The sequence below is a fragment of the Geotrypetes seraphini genome, chromosome 1 (genome assembly GCF_902459505.1).
Source record: "Geotrypetes seraphini chromosome 1, aGeoSer1.1, whole genome shotgun sequence".
NCBI lineage: Eukaryota > Metazoa > Chordata > Amphibia > Gymnophiona > Dermophiidae > Geotrypetes > Geotrypetes seraphini.
Genome location: NC_047084.1, coordinates 150,133,896 through 150,159,505, shown reverse-complemented (window position 1 = coordinate 150,159,505; position 25,610 = coordinate 150,133,896). Strand labels below are relative to the sequence as shown.

General features: G+C 40.7%; 1 protein-coding gene across 2 annotated transcripts in view; it reads right to left on the bottom strand.

Moving 5' to 3' along the window:
• Positions 1-769: 769 nt before the first annotated feature.
• USP38 (ubiquitin specific peptidase 38) overlaps positions 770-25,610 on the bottom strand; it is a 167,866-nt gene continuing 143,025 nt past the window's right edge. For both annotated transcript variants that reach the window (XM_033939927.1, XM_033939922.1), the window contains 2 exons: positions 24,181-25,534; positions 770-1,837 (listed from right to left, as the gene is read on the bottom strand). In XM_033939927.1, the coding sequence (XP_033795818.1) occupies positions 1,673-1,837; positions 24,181-25,534 (1,519 nt within the window). In that variant the 3' untranslated portion in view covers positions 770-1,672. The remainder of the gene's footprint in view (positions 1,838-24,180; positions 25,535-25,610) is intronic.

The window sequence follows — 25,610 nt, the reverse complement described above, 5'->3', positions numbered from 1 at the left end:
TGGCCTTAAAGGCAATGGAAGGAAGGATAGATAGGAATGGAGCTGGGACTGAAAAGGTGATAAATGCAGTGGAGGATCGATGAGGGCCAAAATGGTACAGAGGACTAAGGAAATGGTGATGGATAGCGCTGGGAGCCAATACAGGAAAGAAAGACATAAAGACAGACAGGGAGCAGGGAGAGAGACAGAAAGAAAGAGGGCAGGGAGAGAGAGAAAGAAAGAAAGGGGGCAGGGAGAGAGATAGAAAGAAGAAAGGGGGCAGGGAGAGACAGAAAAAAGAAATACAGAAAGAAAAAAAGAAAGAAAAGGGGGCAGGGAGAGAGACAGAAATTCTACACATCTATTCTAGCACCCGTTAATGTAACGGGCTTAAACACTAGTGAGTTAATATTGTTGAATCTACATTTGCCCTTGACATAACTCTTTGGGTGAAACACAGCCAAGTTGGGCTTTTTTTCTGTGTGATTTCCTGTGCTGAATAAACATTCTGAACTCTCTTGACATGTAAATTGCTCCTTTCAATCTCTTGTCTGTAGATAACTAGCACCTCTGCTTTTCCCTATCTGTTGGTGCTCAGGGTAGCCACCATTCTTGGCTCCAGAAATCCAAATTTTGCTCTCCCATCAAATGGGCTGCTTTTCCATCCTATCATAGGATTATGTAACCAATATACTGCAAATTAATCACAAAATTAAAAGTAAAAAATTTAGAATGTGCTCATTTCTACTCGCATTACACTATAAAAATAATGTACTACCAAACTTTTTGCTTTTCAGAATCACCAGCTTTTACTTGTTGAAAATTTAACAGCTTTCAAAAAGTTATAATTTCAAATGTTGACAACATAAGACTATTAACATTTCATGTTATTTAAACTTTTCAAGCACCTCAAATATCCATGTTCCGATTTACAGTATTTGCAAGGCACATACAAAAACATCCTCCTTTTAATTATACAACAGATATTCTCCCTGAAATATAATTTAAAAATCCTCAAAACAATTAGAAAGACTACAAAGTTAGCAGTTTCTAGTTATAAATTTTGATCCTGAAAGACCATGCACTTTTTTGGTGAAACAATCCACGAAAACCTTTATGTAAATATATTTGTACGTTTGCACTTTTTAAAATGCAAATATCTGTAAAGAAATATTACTGTGGTAGGACAAATGTGAATTATTGCCTTCATTACAGGTTGTATCAAGGATGTCTTCAAGTTTTATTATTTTATAAAGAAAGAGAACAAGATTTGCAATTAAAAAACAAGTCCTACGTTCTTCCTCCTTTTAAGCATTTTGTAAAACCACACCCAGTTCTCTCAGGAAAACAAGTGAATGGCTTTGCCTTTTTCATTGTGAACTATCACCTGTACTTTATATACTAAATTGGCAGAAACACACGATTTGTCTCAACAATTCTCATGTCTAACCCACTCTAACTAGAAATGTCACTGAAATTTTAAGATGCTTTTCCATGATGTACCTCACTTATAAATATAACTGTAAAGAAAAACAAAAGAAAAACAAGCACAAATGTCTTTCAGTACAAGGATCAGGTCTTAGAAACAGCAAGGTAAGTTATCTTTCGCAGTATGAGACTTTGGCAGTCCAAGGAATTTCTACGGTGTGCCGATCTGCAGTCAGTGCATATTGGACTTTCCCCTCACTAGTTATCAAAACACGAGCCTGCTGATAGTGCTAAATCCACCACCGCCGCCGCCACCTCCAGTGGGGCCACAGCTTCCGGGAGGGTCATTGTCATCAAACCCATTGGGCCGAAAGTAACACGAGGAAGAGGTTGCTTGCAGGGCTCTTGTCCGTGCATTTAACTCTTGCTCCTGAAATGTTTAAACACAAAAACATCAGAAAAACATGATGGTGTCCCAAGTTGTTTTTTTTTTTATAGAACAGAGAACATGCCACAAATTAAAAATCCTATAAAAGGTTCCTCACCAGAAAAATGTAAAAGCTAGGTAAATTGGTAAGAATGAAACATAAAAAATAAAAATCAAAGCTCATAAGAACATAAGAATTGCCGCTGCTGGGTCAGACCAGTGGTCCATCGTGTCCTGGAGTCCACTCAAGCGACGGCCCTTTGGCCAAAGACCAGTGCTTTAAATGAGTCCAGCCTTACCTGCGTACGTTCCGGTTTAGCAGGAACTTGTCCAACTTTGTCTTGAATCCCTGGAGGGTGTTTTCCCCTATAACAGACTCTGGAAGAGCGTTCCAGTTTTCTACCACTCTCTGGGTGAAGAAGAACTTCCTTACGTTTGGAAAGGGGATAGATTCCGTACAAATTTAAGGAAGTTCTTCTTCACCCAGAGAGTGGTAGAAAACTGGAACGCTCTTCCAGGGTCTGTTATAGAGGAAAACACCCTCCAGGGATTCAAGACAAAGTTGGACAAGTTCCTGCTAAACCGGAACGTACGCAGGTAAGGCTGGACTCATTTAGAGCACTGGTCTTTGACCAAAGGGCCGTCACTTGAGTGGACTGCTGGGCACGATGGACCACTGGTCTGACCCAGCAGCGGCAATTCTTATGCTCTTATGAGCTAACAGGTTTTTTTCAGCATCCACTCCAAAATGAAACCTCTACAAACCTTCAATCCCTTTGAAACCCAATGATTTAGAATAGCAAGATGAGACTGTGCTCACTTATCAATTCACAAACCTCAGGCTACAGTGAGTTCTATAGAAGAATATAGCAGCATGATTCCAAAATATAGGCAAAAAATACAGCATGATATGGAGTTCAGCTGGCTATAGTGATGTGAGCAGGGTATTCCAAGTACACAGCAAAGCTGAGGGTATGTGACTGACAGTACCGAGACATAGAGGCTTTCAAAGCAGAAGCGGGAGAACTCAGATGCTGACGTATTTTATTTCCTGAAGGCGTAACAGAATCCAACTTAATCACATGATTTGAAAAGGTTTTGAAGCTTAGGAAATGAGATGCGATCGGGGTAATTCTATAAATTAGCACCTCAGCCATGCGCTTAGCACCAATTCTATAATGGCATCTTGGCACCAAGATGCCATTATAGAATACTAGTACATATCAGCATTGCTATGCCCTCTTATGCCATGTCAATGGCACGCATTAGTTTGTGTGCCTAAGTGTGCCAAGTGATGTGTAATATAAAGGATTCTATCAGGCTCATAAGCAAAAAATGGATGTCCAAAAAGTATCCTAAATTGGCACTTAATCGCCAAGACATCCAAGTGCCGATAATTGAAACTGTCTTTCTGTACATCTAGTGAGGTGTTCCAGCCTGTGCATCCAGAGCATGAGATGGGCGTGGTGGAGGCATGCTATGGGTAGGCTTTAGGTGTTCCCAAGGGTGGGTTAGACATGGACATCTTGCAGCGATAATCAAACATTTTGCAAGACATCATGGACGGAACTTAGACGTTTGGAACTAGACCTGTTTTAGAAGGGTCTAAGTGCCACAAAGGGGCCCAAACTGACCAGAAGACCACTGCATGCATCAAGGTAAGACACCCCCACACTCTCCCAGTGCCCACCATACACAAATGAGAACAAAAAGGTACATACTAGTCTCTAAAACAGCTGCATCTGGTATGGGGAAGCCTAGTAGAGCTGCATACAGGTGTCTTAAGTAGCCTGGTGGGTGGACTAGTGAAATATAGAAAGAAGGACCTAGGCCTATAAGCCACTCTAACTACTACATTTATGATTAAGGTGACCATACGTCCCATTTTGAACGGGACCGTCCCTTTTTCTGATCCCCATCCCAATGTCCCCACGCACAGCTTCGGGATGCTGAAATGTCCTCTTTTCAATGATGGTGTCCCGAAGCTATGTGTAGAGACAACGGGACAGGCGATCATGGGAGAATGGGCTCTCTCCTTGCTTACCTGCCCTTGCCACAACAACAGCTGGAAAGGCATGTCCCGACACCAGCCCATAAGCCTTTTCCCCGACGTTAATTCTGACGTTGGAGAGAAAGTTCTGAGCCAGCCAATTGCTGCCTGGCTGGCCCGAAACTTCCTCTCCGATGTCAGAATTTACGTAGGGGAGAAGGCTTCTGGGCCGGTGCCGGGACATGCCTTTCCTGCAGTTGTTGCGGCAAGGGCAGGAAGTAGCAGCGAGTAGCGTCAAACCCGGGGGTGGGGGAGAGCAGAAGAATCAAGTAAGCTTCGGAGAGAGGGAGGGAGGCAGGTAGACAGACAGGCAGTAGTCCTACCTGCAGTTCAGATTTCTCATATTTGGTGTGGCAGGGAGGGAGGGAGGCTGGATGGCTTCAGGGAAGGGGGTGGAACAAAGGCTGGAAGGCAGTGAGGGAGAGGCAGTCAGGTTGGCTTTGGCAAGGGAGGGGCACTAAGGACATAGGAAGGAGGCACTGGGGGCACTATGGACATAGGAAGGAGGCGCAGGGGGCACTATGGACATAGGAAGGAGGCGCAGGGGGCACTATGGACATAGGAAGGAGGCGCAGGGGGCACTATGGACATAGGAAGGAGGCGCAGGGGGCACTATGGACATAGGAAGGAGGCGCAGGGGGCACTATGGACATAGGAAGGAGGCGCAGGGGGCACTATGGACATAGGAAGGAGGCGCAGGGGGCACTATGGACATAGGAAGGAAGCGCAGGGGGCACTATGGACATAGGAAGGAAGCGCAGGGGGCACTATGGACATAGGAAGAAGGTGCGGGGGGCACTATGGACATAGGAAGAAGGTGCGGGGGGCACTATGGACATAGGAAGGAGGCGCAGGGGGCACTATGGACATAGGAAGGAAGCGCAGGGGGCACTATGGACATAGGAAGAAGGTGCGGGGGGCACTATGGACATAGGGAGGCGCAGGGGGCACTATGGACATAGGAAGGAAGCGCAGGGGGCACTATGGACATAGGAAGAAGGTGCGGGGGGCACTATGGACATAGGAAGGAGGCGCAGGGGGCACTATGGACATAGGAAGGAGGCGCAGGGGGCACTATGGACATAGGAAGGAGGCGCAGGGGGCACTATGGACATAGGAAGGAGGCGCAGGGAGCACTATGGACATAGGAAGGAGGCGCAGGGGGCACTATGGACATAGGAAGGAAGCGCAGGGGGCACTATGGACATAGGAAGGAAGCGCAGGGGGCACTATGGACATAGGAAGAAGGTGCGGGGGGCACTATGGACATAGGAAGGAGGCATTGGGGGCACTATGGACATAGGAAGGAGGCACTGGGGGCATTAAGGACACAGGAAGGGGCACTAAGGACATAGGAAGGAACCCTGGGGGCATTAAGAACATGGGAAGGAGGCACTGGGGGCACTAAGGACATAGGAAGAAAGGAGGGAGGGAATAGAAAGGGACAATTGTTGGGCCTGAGTGCAGAAAGAAAGAAAGAAAGGAATGAAAGAAAGGATGCACGGTAAGAAGGAAACACAACCAGAGACTCATGAAATCACCAGACAGCAAAGGCAGGAAAAATGATTTTATTTTCAATTTAGTGATCAAAATGTGTAAGTTTTGAGAATTTATATCTGCTGTCTATATTTTGCACTATATTTGTCTATTTTTCTATAGTTACTGAGGTGACATTGCATATTTTAAAGTCATCTGCCTTGACATTTTTGAAAATCCTTCAAATATAAATGATAATTAACATTTTCTATGTGTATAGTGTGCTTTGTGTTTTTTTTAATTTTATGGTTACCATTATGAATTAAGATATTATGTGTACATGAAAAATGAATGGAATAAATTAGGAGCGGGGCTAGGGCGGGATTGGGGGCGGAATTGACAATTAAAAGATGTCCTGTTTTGATGAAAAAAATAAATGGTCACGTTATTTATTTATGTGTGAGCCCACCCAAACCCTACTATACTGCCATATAGGTGCCACTTGCAGCCATAAGTGCTATTTGGGTGGTACACAGGAGGATATAGTAGGTTTGAGTGGGGGAAGTTGGGGGCACTGTTGTGAACTTCACATAAAGGGTGTCCAGCTGTATATCTCACCCTAAACTATAAAGGGGGTTATTGTGAGATATACGCTGGCACCCTTTATGTGAAGTTCACAACAGTGTCTGTTAAGGTGTCCCATTGCTGTTTATGTGGTCAGGATTAGGATGTTTTCAACATGGATGTTTTTCTAATTGAAAATAGGGTATAAAGTTAGACATCCCAGTGGACAAGACATCTAAGTAGATAATTAAAAAAAAAAATAATAAAAAATTTATATTTGGACGTCCAGCAGTTTGCCATTCAAAAATGGCCATTTTTGTTCCTCCAACTTTGGATGGTCAACTGGAAATGTCCAAGTTGGACTTAGACTTTTTTTTCAAAAATGCTCCTCTATGCATATAACTGGGAGACATGCCCCTTGCCTGCCCATGCTCTGCCATATGCATGCCCCCCTTTGTATTTAGATGCTATGGCACTTAGTGCACATAAGTACCTTTCAATTAATGGCATTTTTGATGTGCATAAGTGGTACGTACTTCTAATCTACAGATTTATGATGGCAGATAAAGGCCAAATGGCCCATCCAGCCTGCCCATTCACTATCTTCTCCTCTCCCTAAGAGATCCCACATGTCAGTCCCAAGCTTTCTTGAATCCAGACACGGTCTTTGTCTCCACCACCTCTATCGGGAGACTATTCCATGCATCTACCACCCTTTCTGTAAAAAATTATTTTCTTAGAATATTCTTGACCCTATCACCTTTTAACTTTATCCTTTGCCCTCTCATTCTGGAGCTTCCTTTCAAATGAAAGAGACTCGACTCATGCACATTTATATCACATAGGTATTTAAACATCTCTAACATATCTCCCCTCTCCCGCATTTCCTCCAAAGTATACAGATTGAGATCTTTAAGTCATATGCCTTATGACGAAGACCAAATCCATCCTTTTTATATCTTTTTGAAGATATGATCGCCAGAACTGTACACAATACCTCCTTTTTCCTACTTTCCAAATCTCTCCCTATGCACTCTAGCATCCTTCTTTCACCGTCACCTTAAGATCATCACATACTGTACTATCAAGTCCCATTCCTCTTTCGTACACAAAAGTTCTTCACCCCATAAACTGTAGCGTTCCCTTGAGTTTTTGCAGCACAAATGCATGACCTTACATTTCTTAGCATTAAATCTTAGCTGCCAAAGTTTAGACCATTCTTCAAGTTTTGCTAGGAAATTCCACATGTTATTCAGGGTGTCTACTCCATTGCAGATTTTGGTATCATCCACAAAGAGGCAAATCTTACCTGGCAACCCTTCAGCAATGTCGCTTACAAAAATGTTTAAAAGAACAGGCCCAAGGACCGAACCTTGAGATACACCACTGGTAACATCGCTTTCCTTAGACTACCTTCTGTCGCCTTCCACTCGACCAGTTCCTGACCCAGTATATCACCTTGAGGACCATTCCAAGGGCACCCACTTTATTTATTAGATGCTTGTGTGGAACACTGTCAAAGGCTTTGCTAAAATCTAAATACACCACATCTAACACACTGCTTTTAGCCAATTCTCTGATCACACAGTCAAAGAAATTGATGAGATTTGTCCAACAAGAATTGTCTTCAGTGAATCCATGTTGCCTTGAGTCCTGCAATACACTTGATTCCAGAAACTTCACTATTCTCTCTTTTAAAAGTGTTTCCATTAATTTACTTACCACAAAAGTCAGACTTACCAGCCTGTAGTTCCCTACTTCCTTCTTACTTCCACTTTTGTGGAGAGGGACCAAATTCACCCTTCTCCAGTCCTTTGGTACTGCTCCCGACTTTAGAAAAACACTGAAATGGTCAGCCAGCGTAACCGCAGGAACTTCCCTAAGTTCCTTCAGTACCCTTGGATATACACCATATCAACCTTGGATGTCACTATATCAACCTCTTTGGCAATTGCATTCAGAAACTGCTTTGAGGCTGGTTGTTTCTCATTTGAAGAATATTCATTATGCTATCATGAGAAATGCAGCCTTAGTGGCTTGTCCAGTTTTATGGAACACACTACTTGGAACATTGCCATTGTGTTCACACACAGAGGAAATTTTAAAAAATTGTTTAAAACACACTTGTTTATACACCCATTTATGGCCCAGTAATATATTTTGAGGAGCTCTTAGGTTGTGCTATAATTGCTATTATCTAGATGAGGTGGGAACAGTCTGTTTTTATTACTGTGTATGTATTTTGTGCTCGACTTAGGTATAAGCGGCATATAAATATGAAAAATAAACAAATCTTATGGCTAATGACTATATTGAAGATTAAATAAATAGGAGAAAAAATCTTTTATAAATCAATTCACCTAATAAATAATATAACACTAAAAGTGAATCAAAGTATTTAAAGTATATATTAAATTATTAAAAAATAATTTGTAGAGTGCTCAGTGTGAAATCTTATTCAAAACCAACAGGTTATTAGAATGAAGATGTAGTAACATTCCATCATTGCACTCACCTACCTACCAGCCCTATATGATTGATTGAATATAAGTTGTTCAAGCAGAATAATAATAGTGAAGAAGTATAAATAAATACTTAGCTGGATATACTTGATGACAAACTTATGTATATCTCCACTGAATGTCCTTGAGATCTGCTCATTAATGCTGGAGGTGGTGCAATGGAATCTTTCTTATATCGTTGGTTTAGTAGATAATACAAAAGAAGTGAGTCCCCAAGTCCACCGTTAAAAATTAATCCATTTCAGCATAAAGCTAAAACTTCTTGTAGTGAAAACAATACAACATTTCCTTTGAGGAGATGTTGGATTGTTGAAATGTTGGATTGTTGAAATGTTGTATTGTTTTCACTACAAGAAGTTTTAGCTTTATGCTGAAATGGATTAATTTTTAACGGTGGACTTGGGGACTCACTTCTTTTGTATTATCTACTAAACCAACGATATAAGAAAGATTCCATTGCACCACCTCCAGCATTAATGAGCAGATCTCAAGGACATTCAGTGGAGATATACATAAGTTTGTCATCAAGTATATCCAGCTAAGTATTTATTTATACTTCTTCACTATTATTATTCTGCTTGAACAACTTATATTCAATCAATCATATAGGGCTGGTAGGTAGGTGAGTGCAATGATGGAATGTTACTACATCTTCATTCTAATAACCTGTTGGTTTTGAATAAGATTTCACACTGAGCACTCTACAAATTATTTTTTAATAATTTAATATATACTTTAAATACTTTGATTCACTTTTAGTGTTATAATGACTATATTGACCAAGTTTTTGACCAAGGATGTGTCTGCTGGTCTCAAATTATGTTTGAAACCAGCTTGTCTATGTGGGTAGCGATATAAAGCCCTTATTGGACACTGAGGTCTTTTCTCCTTTTTTGACATAATTCTGATACGTAGACCGGGTGTTCTACGTATATTAAACATTTTATGGTTCCGTCTCACTATAACATTCCTCCCATTCTTTATCTATAGGTGAAAAAAGGCATAGAAAATTAGACCTTATTTTTATATAGCAGGTTTGGAATACAAATTGTCAGATTCATGTGGAAAATCACAACAGTATTCAATGCAGGAAGCACATTAAAGGCTCTTTTTACTAAGGTGCGCTAGCGTTTTTTAGCGCATGCACAAAATTACCGCGCGCTACACTGTGCGGTACACTTCTAGGATAACGCCAGCTCACTGCTGGCGTTAAGGTCTAGTGTGCATGGCAATTTAGTTTGCGCTATTCTGCACATTAAGGCCCTAACTCACCTTAGTAAAAGGAGCCCTAAGCTCTTCATTCTTAGGACCAGGCAAATATACAACCTACTAGCCTTAGAAAAGCCCTCCTCACTTACTGCTTGTTTCCGTCCCTGTGACTGGGATTCTTATGACCTATCTTTCTGTTTTTCCAAATATTAATAATTTAATTTATATTTCTTTAGCTATACGGAATTAAAGGTGAGCTACTTTTATTATAACCACAAAACACAAGCCTGCTTACTTCCCCATTTAAGCTTTCTTTTCAGCTCACATTTTGGATTACATTACATTAGTGATTTCTATTCCGCCATTACCTTGCGGTTCAAGGCGGATTACATCCAAACTAAAACAAGAATTACATTTCAACTTGAAGTAATAGATTAAACGATGAGATAAAATTTTAAGGGAGAATTATGGGTTTTAGATAATGTTTGGTAACTAGAAAATTTAGAGAGTACTAAGGGTTTATAGAGTGTTGGATGTTGGGTTGGGATTGTTATGCTGGATAGGTTTCACGTGTTTTTTGAAGAGTATGGTTTTAATTTCTTTCTTGAAGGTTTTGTAATCTGTGGATGAAGATAACAGAGTGGTGAGTTGTTTGTCCAACTTAGCTGCTTTGGAGGCTATTAGGTTGTCATAAAGTTTGGATGTGCCATAGATTTCCAAAGACAGATCAGCATCCTGAAAAAACTGGGCATAACGGATCGGAAAAGATGTGAAAAACTGATTCTTTCCAGAACCGAATTTAAATTATTTTAGCCCAAGATATTTTATTAAATTTTATAAAAATAGTATACATTTCAAATATGAGAAATTCTGGAATACAAAACCAGAAACAATACAAATTCTAATTTTAATAAAAAAAGTAGGATTTGACAGCTGTTAACTGAATTACAATAGCTTTGGATGCACTGCTCCTGTATATTATGCATCATTATTTGACTAGCTTTCACTCTGGCTTTAATCTTATCTTTTCTGTTCAAAAATGTATTGGCGTTGTGCACTTTGATAACCCTGGACTCTCTTCCCTTCATGTTTCTTACTTGAGATACTTTTTTTAAATACAATATGATTTTAATCGATGTCTTACCAAACGAACACATTGCTCACAGTTTGAATAATCTCTAATCAATCCATGTCTCTCAACAGACATCAATTTTGGAAAGTAATCCGATATATCCAAATCAAGCCCTATTTCAGACATCTGATTCTCCTTAAAAGACCCCTTTTTGTCTGTCCAGTGCATGCTATCCTCCACCGGGCTAAATCTAGTACTCCCTGCCAAAATGTGAGATAATCCCACTTTTTCCAATTTCTTTACTCATTTCCAGAAGGAGGACTACCGAGTTAACAAAAACTGAAAGACAATTACAGATCCCACTTGCTTGGTCTCGAGTGACAGCACTCTTTCCTGATCTATGTTTCCTATTCTACATACACATTTCTCAAAGGTTCTTATCAGCAAACTTTCTTTTGATGCATTTTTGAGAAGTGCGAGGGGGGACCAGTAGTAATGGACAAGAGACCACGTCCATGTTTTCATATTACCCTCTTCTATGTACAAATACAGAGGGTCTAATGTTCTTAGCTGGAAATTGTTTTCTAATACTGTTTTTCAAACATCCGAACTCATCCTCTCCTCTTTGATATGCATTAATTTTTTTTTTCTTTTTTACTACCTCCAATAAGTGATGTGTGGGAAAAGTAGGATATTATTTTGAGTGGGTCAGAAGGGGGAGGGGGGGAAGCGGAGAAGAGTGATAGGAATTTTATATAAGTAGTCAGGGATTTAATATGAGACATGGGTCAAAATGTTTCTGCAACTGAAAATCTATATCACCTTTTAAGTCAAGATTGTTTCTTCAAACTTTATGCAGTCTTCTCACTTTCTCTAAATAGCTGATTTCTTTTGTTGGCAAACCATATTATCTTTGTTAACTATAAGCTCCCCTTTTCCTTATAGCTGCAAAACACACACAACTGCCATAACATTTCCTTCACTCAGTACACACTAGTCTCTTACATTCTCTCCCATCTTAATCTCTTGATTACTGCATATCTCAACTAAGGCTTTCCAACTCCCCAAGCTTCAACACGTCCTGAATGTAGTTATTCAACTCATTACTCATACTAAAAATAAAGTGATCTCATTTTCCCTTGTCCTTTGAGACCTCTGCTGACTCTATGCTCCGTATTTCACTAGGAAATATAATCACTTAAGCCCATTTCATCTGGTTCCAAGGGGTTCTGCAATTTGTTTCACATCAGCAGTTCAATTGTCTTATTTGTCTTGCTAATCCCCCAAGGGCTTTCCTTGCAACCTTAATGCAACTTGTCTCCCCTTACGGCTCCCTTCAGTATACTACTGCTTCCTCTCTTAAAAAGCAAGCTGTATTCCATGTAGTGCCATATTAAAAAAAAATACCCCAACCACACACAATGTCATACTAGTCTTCCCTATACAGATGTTACTTAGAAAGAGAAACTGCTGCAATTCACCATTTCAGAATGGTGGCAGAAAAAGAAATTCAGTATGAAACTGGATAGAGAGGTACTAGCTGTGATGGTCTTAGAAAAAAACATGTCAGCTTTGTAGTCTATATAATACAAGTGCTTTCGTAACCACACCAGACCCTTCTTGAGATGTAACCAAATGAAATCACGCAGTGTGATGGTATTTGTGACAATCCACGTGGACTAATTGGATCCAAGGAGGATTTGTGATGTTTAGAATTATGGCTGATCCCATGGGTTTAACAAATAGTACAAGAGCCTTTCTTAAAGGATTTCAAAGTAGTGAATTAGTACATGGCAAGATATGTCACTTATCTGTGCTTCTGAAATAATGAACAGGATAGATTTGTTTTCTTTTTGAGTCTAACAGCACACGCTGCTAGTCGGAAGCAAGTCTTTTTCTGATCTCACAACTAGCGCGCAGGGCTCCTTTTACAAAGGTGCACTAGCGATTTTAGCGGCTAGCCGCTACCACCTCCTTTTAAGCAGGCGGTAGTTTTTCAGCTCGTGTACGCTAATCGTGTGCGTGCGCTAAAAACGCTAGTGCACCATCGTAAAAGGAGCCCACAGTGTTTCTCAGTGCAGCGTTACGTTCAGGAGAGCTCCTTGCCCGATTTCTTTGTATTTTTGCCTGATTATTTCCACCCTATTTGGTTCTTGAAATTTTTCTATTGAACATCCTGGACCCCAGCACGCTTTACAACAAGAGCCAGCCTTTGGATTAAAGATATAATTTTTATGATTTTATTGATGCTACCATACATGTTTTTTATGACTTTTAATTGAATAAATTCCTGCACCTTGTAAATGTTCTGCATTTTGTTCTTGGGGTTTTTTTTTTTTTCTGATCTCACAACAAACACGATTTTATAACCAAAGGCATCTATGAATCATCTGCTAAGACTTAAGTCATCATGATGTTTCAGAGCTCCTGAGATGCATTAGTTTATCTTGAACTTACAAAAACCAAAAAAGTGAGAGCCTGAGCAAAACCTCAGATCAGACGTAATGTGAGAAGGTGCTATTAGTTACTCCAACATTATACTGGGCTTGAGCCTTGCTTGATGCTGTTGTAGATGCTCCAAAAGTCATTATTATTTATTTTATTTCTTCCATTTGTGCATCGCACATACCTATACAAGCTCTAGGCAACATTACAGAGGAAGGGGTTAAAAGAGGGTAGGGAGGTCTATGGAGGGCAGGAAGGAGTGGAGAGGAGAGAAGCATGTAGAATATTTCATAGAAATTCCTAACTTTACAGATAGGAGCACCATCCATGTATCTAAATGAATTAAAGTACAGTATAATCTCATTATAATGGACTCACTTATAATGGAACCTCGCTTATAGCGGACAAGGTCCACTGGTCCCGGCCGTGCACCATTATAAACATACTGAAAATCATTGCATGTAGTGGACTCGCATACAACGGACTTTCGGATATAACGGACAACCAATTTGGTCCCCAGAGCTGCTTTTAGCTGTAGTTTTGTTTGGCTATAACGGACATGCAGGCTCCGCCTACAAGGCGCGTGGCGTGACTGTGATATAATATCAAAATGCAGCCCAGAAGAAAATGACAGAGTAATTTTCTTTCCAGTACAGTACGACAAAATGCTTTGGACCATCTTTTAGTGTTCTGGTTTTGCAACCATTTCGTGCCATACCAAGTTTTGCTATTGATGTTGCTGATATGCTTGTGAAGTGACGTTGTTTCAAGTTGACCTAAATAAAGTTAAAAAAAACTGCAACTCTGGAAATAATGGACCGTTTTTCCAGGTCCCTTGAAGTCCGTTATAACGACATTATACAGTAATATATAAAAAGGAACAGAACATAAGAACATAAGAAGTTGCCTCCGCTGAGGCAGACCAGAGGTCCATCCTGCCCAGCGGTCCGCTCTCGTGGCGGCCCATCAGGCCTAATTGCTTGAACAGTGTCCCTGACTAATTTTGTAACTGCTTCTAATCCTCTCCCTATTACCTACCTCTACTCCTATCTGTACCCCTCAATCCCTTTGTCCTCCAGGTACCTGTCCAGACCCTCTTTGAAGCCCTGTAGCGTGCTCCTGCTTATCACATCCTCCGGTAGCGCGTTCCATGTATCCACCACCCTCTGAGTGAAAAAGAACTTCCTGGCGTTTGTTCTAAACCTTTCCCCTTTCAATTTCTGAGTGCCCCCTTGTACTTGTGGTTCCCCGTAATTTGAAAAATCTGTCCCTGTCTACTCTTTCTATGCCCTTCATGATCTTGAAGGTTTCTATCATGTCTCTTCTAAGTCTCTGCTTTTCCAGGGAGAAAAGCCCCAGCTTCTTCAGTCTGTCAGTATATGAGAGGTCTTCCATACCCTTTATTAGCTTAGTTGCTCTTTTCTGGACTCTCTCAAGTACCGCCATGTCCTTCTTGAGGTACGGCGACCAGTACTGGACACATTACTCCAGGTGCGGGCGCACCATTGCACGATACAGTGGCAGGATGACTTCCTTCGTCCTGGTCGTGATACCCTTCTTAATGATGCCCAACATTCTGTTTGCCTTCCTTGAGGCTGTGGCGCACTGCGCCGACGCCTTCAATGATGTGTCTACCATCACTCTCTTTCAAGGGAGGAACCGCTAAACAATAGAATTCAGGGGTAAAAACAATGGAATAAGAACATAAGAAGTTGCCTCCGCTGGGTCAGACCAGAGGTCCATCACGCCCAGCAGTCCGCTCCCGCAGCGGCCCATCAGGTCCATGACCTGTAAGGTGATCCTTGTCTAAAACCCTTTAGTCCCCTTTATCCTTCTATCTATACCCTTTCATAACCTATCTCTACCTCTATCTATATCCCTCAATCCCCGTATCCTTCAGGAATTTATCCAATCCTTCTTTGAAACCCCTTAGTGTACTCTGTCCTATCACAACTTCCGGAAGCACATTCCAGGTGCCCACCACCCCCTGAGTGAAAAAGAATTTCCTAGAATTTCCTAAAATTTAAAATAATTCATAAAAAAAAATCTAATAAGTCTGACAGAAGTCCAATTTCCTGAAGCCATAGCCATTGCCAAAATATTATGCTCAAAAAGCACTGCAATCCTATTGTTAGACAGAATACTTTAATAAGAAAGGCCTCTTACTAGGTCTTTACTGCTAAAAATAGCAGCATGATCTGTGTCCTTCTACAATATTTTCCTGTTGCCTGGCAATTTCAAGTGCATATTATTTCTGTGACAGAAAAGGAATCTATTGGAAAAGTAAAATGTAATGATTCATGTTGATGCAGATGAGAACCTGCTGCAAAAATTTAAGTCCAAACATCTTCCTGACATGCTTATCGCCCAAGACATAGCAAAGCCTACTGAAATACTTGTACCACTAGTTTCACTGTATTATATAATCAGAAGGTTACCATTATATTTTTGGAACAAACAGAAATACAACTAAATTAAACCATGAAAATTATACCTTTATCAGACCAACTTAAATATATTTTTTGACTAGCCAATTTTGAAGGCAATGCCTTTTCAGGTCAAAAATGAACAAGGGGATGAAATTATCAAAACACATAAATGAAAACATAAAAGCATTCCAATGACACTTTCACAGGGAAAGGAGGGGATGGGGTTGGGGAGAGATCATGTGATTTTATAAACCATAAATTATGCTACTCTGTCAACTCCAGATCACTTTTAAAGTGGACTAAAGTGCCAACCACATTATTTGATCCATTTTTAAAAGGAGTTCTTCTTGTAAACAGAGCGATATTTAAGGGACTGATTGTAAACCTAAAAAAAAAAAAAATCACAGCTAAATGCAAACTCTAGTCAAGAACTTTCAAGTAAAACAGGCAATACCAGAAAGGTATTTTTTTTATTTTCTATGGGGGTATAGAGGCCATTTTCACTAGGATGTCTAAATCCGAGTTTAGACGTTTTACAGAACATGCACAAAAATCCAGTACCTAACATGCCCATTTTCAAAACATCTATTGTTTTTACAAAAATGGATGTGTATGTGCTCTGTGCATCTTTTTGAGCCATTAACTCCCCCCCCCCCAAAAAAAAACCCCACCCAAAAGAAAATACATAGAACAAGCTATAAGGATGTGTGTGGGGGGGGGGGCACATTTCTAATAGACTGGTCACACAGACATCCCAGCAGAGCAAGGGGACACCCGTGGGGGCACTATGGTGAACCTCAAATAATAAGTCTCAAATAATAAGTCTATTACATTACATATTTCTATTCCGCCATTACCTTTCGGTTCAAAGCGGATTACAAAAAGAGTTATGGAAGAAGGATTACAACGTTAGATCAGAGAAGGTTTCCAAGAGAGGGAAAAGTAGGATCTGGGGTTAGGGAGGGGATGGTAAGAGGGGGGTTAAGCTTTATCATGTTATTAAGCTTTATTAAGGGATTTCTTGAAGAGTATAGTTTTTATTTCCTTTCTGAACATCTTGTAGTCTGGGGTTGTTGTCAATAGTTGGAGACTTGGTTGTCTATCTTCGCTGCCTGAGTGGCCAGTAGTCCGTTGTATAGTTTTTTCCGTTTTACTTCTTTGATTGGGGGGTAAGTGAATGGGGTTTGTGTTTTTCTATGCCTGGTAGAGGTGGTTTGGATGAGGCGGTCGTTTAGGTAGGTTGGGCTGTCTCCATTTATAGTTTTAAATAGTATACAGTAGAATTTAAATTGTATTCTTTCCTGGATTGGAAGCCAATGAGAATTGATGAATGCCTCAGTAATGTGATCATGTTTTTTCAATGAATAGACGAGTCTCAGAGCTGTATTCGGAATTGTCTGTAGTTGTTTAATCATTATTGCAGGGCAGGGGAGGTAGATGATGTTGCAATAGTCTAGGATTAGAGATTGTACTAGGAGCTGAAATTGTGTTTTTTCGAAGAATTTTTGGACTTGTCTAAGGTTTCTCATAACTGCGAAAGATTTCTGTATTGTTTTGTTAATTTGTGGTTGCATGGTGCAGCCTCTGTCAATAGTCATACCTAGAAGTTTTAGGGTGGTTTGCAAAGGGTAGTTGATAGAGTTGATTTCTAAGTTGGTTATGGTTGGGATTTTGTTATTTTCTAGGAGGATGAATTTAGTTTTGTCTGGGTTGAGTTTCAGTTTGTGGTCTTCCATCCAAGTCGTAACTGTAGCTAGAGCCCCCTTATATTGTATAGGGAACCCTCTAAAACCCACTATACAACACAATAGCCCTTATGCCTGCAGGTAACACCTATATGTGGGTACAGGTACAGTGGGATTAGGATGGGGTTTGGAATGGTTAGAGTGGAGTATGGGCCTGAGCCCTCATCTTTATGGTCGACTATACCACCCACTAGGCTACTCCAAGAACCTGCCTGCTGCTCTGCTAGGACTGACCATAATATCTGAAGCCATAACACGGACATGTATGTACTATTTCATTTACATTCTTTGGGGGGTGGGAAGGGGTCAGTGACCGCTGGGGGAGCATGCACACATCACTGCAGTGATCATCTAGTCAGTTTGGGCAACTTTGGGGCACTTCTTCGTTGTTAAAACAAGTCTAGCCCCAAACATCCAAACTGTGCCCTAGATGTATTTTTACACGTTCAATTATGGCAGAAAAACATCCAAATCATAAGCTTGCCTTAGTCCTACCAACACCATGCCTCTAGATGAACTATAGATTAGCATAGATATCAGTCTAGAAAATACTTTAGGTTTTGAAAATGAAAACCATTGAAGCCCTCCCCAGCCCATCCTCAATCAAAGGCCATATACAGATACAGACCGTGCAAGTCTGCCCAGTACTGGCCTTAGTTCTTCAATATTTACTATTATTTTCTGATTCTAGCTCCTCTGTGTTCATCCCACGCTTCTTTGAACTCCGTCACTGTTTTCCTTTCTACCACCTCTCTCAGGAGCGCATTCTAGGCATCCACCACCCTCTTCGTAAAGAAGAATTTCCTTACATTGCTCTTGAATCTACTACCCCTCAATCTCAAATTATGCCCTCTGGTTTTACCATTTTCCTTTCTCTGGATGGACTCTAATGGAAGTGGACTTGAGGCCAGAATGAGGCAAATGTAGAAGGTAATCCAGAACCAAAGATAAAGAGGTGGATTTTGGTTCCTGATGAAGAAGATTGCACCAAGCAGAAAACCAAGTCCGTTTTTTAATATAACATTGTCTTGTGGATGGTTTTCTGGAAGCATCCAAGATGTTTCTGACAGATTGAGAAAAATGAAGATCAGGTGAAGTCAGCCCGAGAGATACCAAGCTGTCAGGTGCAAAGACTGCAGGTTGTGATGAAGAAGAGAACCTTGACTCTGTTAAGAAGAGATGGAAAAATTGGCAGAAGTGGTGGCTCCCTGATGCTGAGCTGAACTAGAAGGGAGAACCAAGGTTGTCTGGGCCACCAAGGAGCTATCAGAATCATGATGGCTGACTCCTGTTTGAGTATGACAAGTGTTTTGACAATAAGAGGAAAAGGAGGGAACGCATAAAGGAACTTGTTCGTCCAGTCCAGGATAAAAGCATCTGCCTCCAGGCGATGAGGAGCGTACAATTTGGAACAGTTAACAATTAATGTAGAACAGGGCAAAGAAAGAGTGAGGACTACATCTTGCAGTTATAACACAGAGAAAGACACCATGCATTAATTACATGCAGCAGATAGTGCAATGTAGTTAATGCCACTTGGACAGATGTAGCCAATTGAATCTTGTTAACTGCAGTGCAGTTAATGTGTGGTAGCGACATTTCCACTGTGTTAGCTGAATTGGAAAGTGCTGGGATTTTTCAATTAGTGCAGAAGTTTTGCAGTTACCATATGTTAATTTTGGCAATCAACTTGAGGGAGCTGTAGAAGTTAACACACTTTCGCCTTGGATAGGTCCCTAAATGAATAAGAAACAAGTTGTCTATCCAAAGCATACTCTCTGCAAAACGCACATATGTACAGGTCCAAATTCCTGACAGAATTCTCGTGACATATTCTGAAAATCTGGCATAGACGGTACCAAACAAAAGTTATTAAGGAACACCCACAACATATACAGACATAGCAATCTCGCAAACCTCTCGTTTCAGAAAGCAGGATAAACAAAAATGCAAACTCAGGCAGTGCCAATATGAATCCAGCACTAATCTTTGTTCGTAACAAATGGAAATGCATCTCCTGAAACTACAGCACTATGAGACTTCTTTCACAAGTACCCAAGATATCCCCTTTTATAACCCATAAGCCATCACAGCTAGAAACTTTGGTTAGGAACAGTAAACCTGGCAGGCAAAAGCAGCTCTGGCTGACTAGGGGTCTTGTCTGCTTTTGGGCTACTGGTGGCTCCCTTGATCTGAATAATTTATGAGTATTAGTTTTAATATGTTTCTTCTCGATCTTTATGTATTTATGCATTATTATTGCAGAGTGTTATGGTCAAAAGCGTTTTATAACTCGTGCAGACATAGTAGTTTTTTGTTTTAAATAAATGCTGTATTTTATATATTTTTTTTATATTTTATTTGCTTTTATTCTTTGCTGTTTTTTAACATCATTTTTTCATATATGTTTTTATATTTTTAATATTTGCTATTCATGTTCTAATGTATAATTATGTTTATTTACTTATGATCGTTTATATGTATGTAATTCGTAGACTCCTGATGCAGGCCGGGTGGCCGAAACATGATCATGTCGAGTCGTTGAGTTGCGTTGGATGTATGAGCTATTTTGGATTAATAAAGACCATTGGATTTATCAGATGAGTTGAAAGACACTTTTTTGTGCACCAATCTGATTGGACATTTCCACTTTGCTCTTGCCTGTTTGATTTTTGTGGAATTGCTTCCCCTGTTTTATTGTCCCTTGATCTGAAGCCAGAAAGGGCTTGTCTGGAGCTTCAAAGACTTGCCAGGTCCACCTTGGATGATCTGAAATGACCCTCATGGTTTCATAATGAGTGTACAGAAATTTAAGCAACTGACAGCTTCAGAAATGTACATCAAGTAGTGATTTGATCCTTAAAACGTTTCTCTACCTACATATAAAATTGGAGTTGACTCGTTTTTTGCAAGGTGCTATTAAACCTGACAGAGTCACATCTTGCTTCAGTATGAGTGTACACAGAGTCTGAGTGGTAGGTCTGCTGTTGTTCAATGGTTAACATTTCTTTCCCAGCTATAGCTGTGAACATATTCTTTGTGGTATCTCTAAGCTTTGGTCAACCTGAGGAACAGAAGCTGGGCTCAAAAATCAAATTCATGCCATGAGTTCAAAGTCTGTGTTCTGTCTCCACAGAAGCTTGAAATGAGTCAAAAGCATTCACAGAAAGAAAAAAAGCCATTAGAAAAAAGATGACTGATGATGCAATGATGACAAATTCACAAACAGAGAATCTGCTTATTGGGTTAGTCTCCATGAAGCCTTCCTTCTCGTGCCCATACCACCCTGGTTTGCCTGTGCCCTAAAAATGCTCTTGGAATACTCAGCCTATCAAGCAACCTTACACTGTTAAAGTTTTTCAGGTGTGAGATTGCTACAGAATACGATACATAAATTCAAGGCTGCCATTTTTTTGCAGGAGCTCAAAACTGGGTAACTTACAACTAATATAAAATCTGGGAAGTCTTTTGGTCCCCATGGTAAGGGTGGGGAATAAGATCAGATTTCTATTTTATGTTTGTTTGTTTTTAATGATTGTTTGATGGGTTTTATTGCAATAAATGATTGTTTTGATGGGTTTTATTGCAATAAAACCCATCGAAACAATCATTAAAAACAAACAAACATAAAATAGAAATTTTCTGAACCATATCAGCCTCGACGCAGGCATGTCGGTTGCTGAAACGCTAGTGTTGAGACCAATCCGAGATCGATTCAAATACATATACTCCAAACTTATTTTGTTTTGAATTTTGGGTTAGATGATGAATACTGGCCAACTGGTCTACACAGCTACAAGAACAGCTGGATATTAGTATGATACTCTGTTTTTATTTATATAATTATTCTTCAAAATTACTATGGCCAGTCTAATTATCAAAATCATCTTTTGCTTCACATCTTCCTCAAATAATTCATTTCAAGTCTCTTTTTACAAAGCCATAGTAGCAATGCTGCCAGAGTAAATGCACTAAAGCCCATTCAGTTCTATGGGCTTTGGTGCATTTATTATGGCTTTGAAAAAGGGGACCTTAGCCTCTCTGCTATTGCATTGTCCTCTCTGGCTGCCTTAACGGACTATGTGGGGTTTTATCTATCGTCATATACTATGATGATCTAATATGGACTTCCTGCTTCTAATGTACCTGAAAAGTTTTTTGAAAAGTTTTTGCCTTTATGGCAAGCTTCTTTTCAAATTCTCTTTTTCCTTTCAGTATCAGTGCTTTGCTTCTAACTTGCCAGTGCTTATGCTGCTTCTGTTTTCTTTATTTGGGCTCTTTTTCCATTTTTTTTTTTTGCAAGGATGTTATTTTGACCAAAATAGCTTCTTTCATCTCACCTTATAACTATACCAGCTGTTTGGTCTTCGTTCTACCTGCTTAAATACATGGAATACATCTGATCTGGGCTTCCAAGTTCCAAGGAGGTATTTTTTAAAGCATGCCCATGATCCATGACAGCTTCAGGTAATTATGGGCATTCTTAACAGATCAAGAAGCAGGTCTGAGGGGTAGCCTTGTAGTTAGTGCAGTGGACTGTAAACCAAGGGATCTGGGCTCAAATCTCAGTTCAACTCTTTTTTTTTTAATTGTGAGCCCTCCACAAACAGAAATATATCTACTGTTCCTAAATATATAAAACACCTGCAAACCCGCAGGATATTGAAGTGGTGTACATTCAGATACAGTAGGCATTTTTCTGTTTGTGGAGGGCTCACAATTGCAAAAACAATAAAAGTGGGATTTGAACATGTGTTCCTTGGTTTACAGTCCACTGCACTAACCACGGGACAAGTATGTGGGATCTCTTAGGGAGAAGAGGAGATCTTGGCTACTGCAGATGAGCAGACTGGGTGGGCCATTTGGCTTTTATTGGTCTTCATGTTTCTATTAGGCTGACCCTCTGCTTTGCAAGGATGTCTTGTGTGGCCATTTTCAAAGAATGCAGCTATACAGACCTCTAGGTCCCTTGTTCCCCCCCCCCCCCCCCACTTTTAAAATTTGGATGTTTGTTTGTAAAATGGATATTGTTCATGCTGGACATTTCCAGCACATGGACGTCCATTTAATGTATTTTCAAACAGGCTGCATCCTGTTTAAAAATGTCTTATTTAGGACATTCCAACTTGAACATCCTTTCAAAAATGCCCCCTAAATGCCCAATATCGCAGAAATACAAGTACAGTATAAGAGGATTCTATTAAGGAGAATACTTCTAAACCTAAAATTATTGGGTTTTTGAGGCCATGGAGATAAAAACAAATTGCTCCCTCACTCTTTCCTTGAAGCCCAGAGCCAAACAGGAAGTTATCTCACACTTTTGAATAATTTAAAGGAGATGAAGTGCAAACATGGATTAAAAAACCCAATGTGTGTGTTCTCCTTGTAAAATGAGAAATATATAAATATTTTAAAAGCCTGGGGCAGGCCTCTGAGATCTGTGCATGTTATGGATATACAATACATGTATGAACAAATAGTGATTATTCTTAACTTGCCATATTCTTAAATTGCTATTTACACATGTAAATAAGTTTTTAAAAAATTATTTAAACAAATGTACATACCACCTAACAATTCTGAAAAGACCTTCAATGTGCTAGTTTGAAACATTTCAGTATGCGGTGTGAGCATACCTTATCCCCTTCCTTTACAAAGCCACACAAGCATTTTTAGCACCGGCCACGGCGGTAACAACTCGGACGCTCATAGGATTTCTATTCTGGTGCTAAAAACACTAGCGTGGCTTTGTAAAGGAGGGGATCAGTTAGGCACACTTATGTGAAGGAGGGTTGAAAACCTGGAATGGATTCCTTCTACATGGCTCGTTAGCATGGGGAGAATATCCTACTGTCCAGAATATCACACACATTGCACTAGAAAAAGCACAGCAAGGGATTTCTTACCTGCTTGGGAAAACGAATGGGAATAGCTCAAAAAACCATTCAACAAGGATCTTAAACGCTTGCCTCCCATCTGTCAGGGGTGAGGAACTAAGATGTGATGGGTACAAGTATACCAAGTTAAAGGGGATGGGAATTGATATACCATTTTTTGTGTGTAGTTACAATCAAAGTGCTTTATATCTTTTAGGCAGGTACACTTCTCCCTCGGTATTCGCAGGGGATAGGGGCAGAGCCAGACCGCGAATTGAGAAAACCTTGAATATCTTCTCGTCTGGCTCTGACCCACTCCTGCCTTCCTCCCGCCTTCCCCCGGCATCCCAGCCTTACCTGGTGGTCTATCAGGTTTTTGGGGCAGTAGCGATCTTCCTACGCTCCTACCCCGTGCAGATCGCCAATAGGAAATGACTACCGTGAGTTCCCGTAGTCTCTCGAGACTACGACGGGAGCCCACGGCAGTCATTTCCCATTGGCGATCTACACGGGGCAGGAGCGTAGGAAGATCGCTCCTGCCCCGAAAGCCTGCTAGACCACCAAATAAGGCCGGGATGCCGGGAGGAAGGCTGGAGAGAGACGGAAACATGGTAAAATATGGGTTTCCCCCCCCCAAAAAAAATCACAAATATGTGAAACCACGAGTGTGGAAACCGCGAATGGGGAGGGGGGAGTGTACTTATTTTGTACCTGCACAATGAAGTGTTAAGTGACATGCCTAGATTCACAAGGAGCTGCAGTGGGAATCAAACTCACAACCTCAGGGTGCTGAGCCAGCTGCTCCAACCACTAGGACACTCCTTTACTCCAAAATATGCAACAAAAAATATACTTAAAGATGTAAACCCCCCCCCCACATAAATTGTGAGCTTTTCTGTAAGTAAAAAACCAAACCAAAAAACCCAGACCCCCCCCCAATTATTTTTAATTTCCTTACCTGTAAATACAGTTTATTGTCTTTTGTAATAGCATCCATAAGCTCTTTCTGCAGAGGAGGTTCACCATTCACCCAAAGTCCATTTGCTGAGCTAGTGCTGACACCATTGCTTTTGCTATTCTGGCGTTTATAAAGCAGTACGTAGGCAGTGTCCTTTGGAAACCTACTGGTGATATTCTGAACAGACTGAAAAGAGGTAAACGTTACTCTGCTGTCGTTAAAAAGGAACCACTCGCGTGACACCTCCCTGCTATCCCTCTCCTTTCCAACAACAGAGATGGGAGTTTCATCACCCAAGAAATGTCCCTGGTGAGGCCCCAGAGCCAGAGTGTTGGGCTGATGACAAAGCTGACCTGGAGATCCCGTGCCTGCCACATTTCTGGCATAGGAATAATAATGACCACTTTCAGAAGATATGCCGGAATGCACCACAATGGAGCTCAGCACGTAGGGTACAAGTTGAGTGCAAATATCTTCAGTCCCAGAGGGTTTCAGTTTTTTAGCAAGGTTCTCACCAATATGGAACTCCATATTCACAGCCCAATTTCCGGCTGCCTGAGCCAAGGATGATGTAGTTCTTTTCACTGGCAACTCCAAAACCAGTGGCAGGGACACATTGTCCAAGATCTTACGCCGTATGTGGCACTTTGGGTCGTAGGAAAATCTCAGGAGGGTGAGGATGAGGTATTCTGGCTCGTCCATAATTTGCATAGTTTTCTCTGCATTTTGTAGAGAATCGCATTTCTCGCAGTGATATCTGTTGTCTCCATCGAGAATTTCAGGTGCCAGGAAATAGCTGAGCAAGTCGGTGACTGAAAGGGGACTTTCTTTTCCTGGTTTCACAGGCCCAGAAGTGTTACTAGAAACTCGGCACAGGTCAGATGTGTTCTTCACACTGTCAAGGGCAGATGGCAGACCATCATGCATTTCTACGTTCAAATCTACTTCATGATCGGTGGCTTCTCTCCCTGGAATACAGAGGTCTGATTCAGCAGATGAGCTGGTCGTATCGGTTTCCACTTGCACCATGCAAGCATCTTTCTCTCTGGGAGAACAGAGAGTCCCTTTCATTGACACTCTTGAAGAAGAAGGGCAGAAAGCTAGGGAAAGGTCAGTGAAAGCCTCTTCCTTTTGAGAAGTGCTTTTGCAGTTCAGACAGCGTATGTTGGTGAGCAGCTTTCCACCAAACATTTTCTCTATCAATGTTTTGTCCTCTTTAATACTACCCTTGTAATGTGCTTCAGAGAAGGGCTGGATCTTGGAGTTTGACTCATAGAAATTGCTGTCTGTAATCATATTTTCTGAATTCTGCAGCGAAGAAAGTGCTTTAATACTTTTTTCTTCTTCATGCAGTCTGAAAAAGATAGATAAGCATAAGTTTGGCACTTCATCAAATAATCTCTAAATACATTTTATGTAATATACTGTTA